Source organism: Salvelinus sp. IW2-2015, linkage group LG13 (genome assembly GCF_002910315.2).
Source record: "Salvelinus sp. IW2-2015 linkage group LG13, ASM291031v2, whole genome shotgun sequence".
NCBI classification, from domain to species: Eukaryota; Metazoa; Chordata; class Actinopteri; order Salmoniformes; family Salmonidae; genus Salvelinus; species Salvelinus sp. IW2-2015.
Window position 1 is genome coordinate 21,878,630 of NC_036853.1, and position 3,426 is coordinate 21,882,055.

Here is a 3,426-nt window from a genome sequence, read left to right on the forward strand (position 1 = left end):
TGTTGTTTCCTTATGTTTTCAATTTAAGACAGATCGTATACGGCTGTGTGTGTGTGTGTGTGTTGTGTGTGTGTGTTGTGTGTGTGTGTGTGTGTGGGTGTGTGTGTGTGTGTGTGTGTGTGTGTGTGTGTGTGTGTGTGTGTGTGTGTGTGTGTGTGTTGTGTGTGTGTGTGTGTGTGTGTGTGTGTGTGTGTGTGTGTGTGTGTGTGTGTGTGTTGGTGCTGTCCTACCCGGTGTTGAGGTGCAGATAGGGCTGGACCAGGGTGAAGCGGTGAAGGTACGGCCGGGGCTTTCTGGCTGTGAAGGTGAATGATATGGGACAGGGAGATTGAAGTTGTCTTCTTCTGGGACTGAAACAGACACAGTATTAGGTCCGTTCCTCAGAGATTGTCCACACAACTGAGGGGCCATTTAGAGCGAGAGAACAAACAGTGCAGTTAATGTATTATCTGAGATAATAAAGATGTTGATGTCTAAAACATATTTCATACTACAATAACACTCTTTACTTATTGCTCGCTCTTTGCAATAATGGTCTGCCTTCACACCACGTCTAATTCGATAGACACACAAAGTGGGCAGTTTGCACCTATAAATGACTTCTGGAGCCTATTGAAATGGTCCCCACAAGGTTAAGATGATGTCACTGAGAGTGAGAGCAAGATGTTGTATATGTGTGAACGTAAGAGAGAATGGAGGCAGAGTGATAACAGGAAGGGGGAGTTGGGAAATCACAGACAGAGAGATACAGATAACAATGACAGAGAAAGATAAGAAAGCGAGATAACATGATTGAGGAAACCAAGAATTCTGCACAAAATCTTCAGTGTAGAAAGTAAAACACCAAATAAACAATCAGAGCAGAATCAGGTCGATACCCCGCTAATCATCAAAATCCAGAAAAGAGCCGTTCAATTCTACAACACCTAAAGAAGTGATTCTCCAAACCTTCCATAACAAAGCCATCACCTACAGAGAGATGAACCTGAAAGTGTTCCTTAAGCAGCTGGTCCTGGGCTCTGGTCACAAACACAAAGACCCCACAGAGCCGCCAGGAAAGCAACACACAGATTAGACCCAACCAAATCATGAGAAACAAAAATATAACTACTTGACACATTGAAAGAATCAACAGAAAAACAGAGCAACTAGAATGCTATTTGCCCTAAACAGAGAGTACACAGTGGCATAATACCTGACCACTGTGACTGACCCAAACTTAAGGGAAGCTTTGACTAGTTACGAACTCAGTGAGCATAGCCTTGGGAATTGAAAGAGGCCGCCGTAGGCAGAACCCTGGCTCTGTGCGAAGACAGGCTATGTGCACACTGCCCACAAATGAGAGGTGGAAACGAAGCTGCCCTTCCTAAACTCCTGCCAATCTAGTATGGACCATATTAGAGACACAAATATTTCCCTCAGATTACACAGACCCACAAAAGAATTCGAAAAACAATATCCAATTTTTCGCTTTATAATACCACATGTATCAAACCATTGTGTGCCATCCACACAGCAAGATTAGTGACTTTGCCAAGAAAGGGCAACCAGAGAAGACTAAACACCATTGTAGAGATACAACCCGTTATTTATTGTTTATTATTTATTCTAATTTGCCAATCGTTACAACACATGTATAAGTCTTAATATGAACATTTGAAATGTCTCTATTCCCTTGGAACTTTTGTGAGTGTAATGTTTACTTGTTCATTGTTTATTATCTATATTCATACACTTACTTTGGCAATGTAAAATATGTTGTCCCATGCTAATAATAGACTTTAGAGTTGAATTGATTATATTACAGAATAGGTCATAGGTAAAGAAACTGAGTGAATATGAGTTTCAAGTTCTTAATGTCACGTGCACAAGTAACAGTGAAATGCCTGTCCTTCCAAGCCCAACAACGCAGTAATCAATATCAATGTAGCACAAAAATAAATGTACATATGTCACGATCGTCGTAATGAGCGGACCAAGGCGCAGCGTGAGTATAGTTCCACATATTTTTAATCTCTGTGAAACAAACAAAACAAAACAAAACGAAGCTCTGGACTGTGAACCGTCGCCGGAAGCTCAGGACTGTGAACCGTCGCCAGAAGCTCTGGACTGTGAATGCGCACTGGAGGCCTAGTGCATGGGGCCTGTACAGGTGGCACCGGACTGGTGACACGCACTTCAGGGCAAGTGTGAGGAGGAGACACAGGTCGTACCGGACTGGGGAGGCGCACTTGAGACCTGGTGCGTGGAGCTAGCTCAAGTGGTACCGGACTGGTGACACGCACTTCAGGGAGAGTGCGGGGAACTGGCACAGGATGTACCGGACTGGGGAGGCGCACTGGAGGCCTGGTGCGTGGACCCGGCACAGATGGCACCGGACTGGTGACACACACTTCAGGGCGAGTGCGTGGAGCTGGCACAGGTGGCACCGGACTGGTGACACACACTTCAGGAAGGGTACGGAGAGCTGGCACAGGACTCACCAGACTGCTGACAGGCTCTTCAGGTCGGATGCCGTGCAGAACACACCTACATAATATTTCTCTCATCTCTCTCTCTCCCAACTTCTCCATCGCCTCCCTGACGGTCTCTGGCTCTTCCCGCGTCTCAGCCGCCAGCTCCATGTGCCCCCCTCCCAAAAGAATCTTGGGGTTTCTTTGGCAGCGGACTGACAACACGCTCCTCATGCGAGTGCGAGAAACCAGCACAGGACATACCGGGCTGGGGAGGCGAACTGGAGATCTGGTGCGTGGAGCCGGCACAGATGGCACCGGACTGATGACCCGCTCTTCAGCCCGCCTGCACTGCAGCCTACTCCTTGCTAACCCCTCTCTCCAGTATCCTTCCTCACATTGTTCCATCCACTCCCAGGCGGGCTCTGGCACTCTCCTCGGCTCGACCGGCCACCCCTCGTGCCCCCCCCCCCAAGAAATCTTGGGGTTTCTGTGGCCGTGGTCCCCATCGCTGTCCTTTCCTTCCATGCTCCTTGGCGACTCCCTCCAAGGAAGGGTCTCGTGTCCTCCTATAATTTCCTCCCATGTCCAAAACATCTTCTCCTCCATGGCACGCTGCTTGGTCCTTGCGTGGTGGGATATTCTGTCACGATCATCGTAATGAGCGGACCAAGGCGCAACGTGAGTATAGTTCCACATATTTTTAATCTCTGTGAAACAAACAAAACAATAAAGAAACAACGAAACGTGAAGTCATGACGTGCACACAGGCAACTAAACACAAACAATATCCCACAAAACACAGGTGGGGAAATGGCTACCTAAATATGATCCCCAATCAGAGGCAACGATAAAGAGCTGCCTCTAATTGGGAACCATATTGGCACCAACATAGAAATAGACATACTAGAACACCCCCTAGTCACGCCCTGACCTACTACACCATAGAGAACCAAGGGCTCTCTATGGTCAG

The 3,426-nt window shown here is 47.3% G+C and overlaps 1 protein-coding gene across 1 annotated transcript in view; it reads right to left on the reverse strand.

The window, feature by feature from the left end:
* LOC111972300 (palladin) overlaps positions 1-3,426 on the reverse strand; it is a 121,312-nt gene that overhangs the window by 61,460 nt on the left and 56,426 nt on the right. Inside the window, exon 5 of the mRNA XM_070445992.1 lies at positions 231-349. Within this exon, the coding sequence (XP_070302093.1) occupies positions 231-349 (119 nt within the window). The remainder of the gene's footprint in view (positions 1-230; positions 350-3,426) is intronic.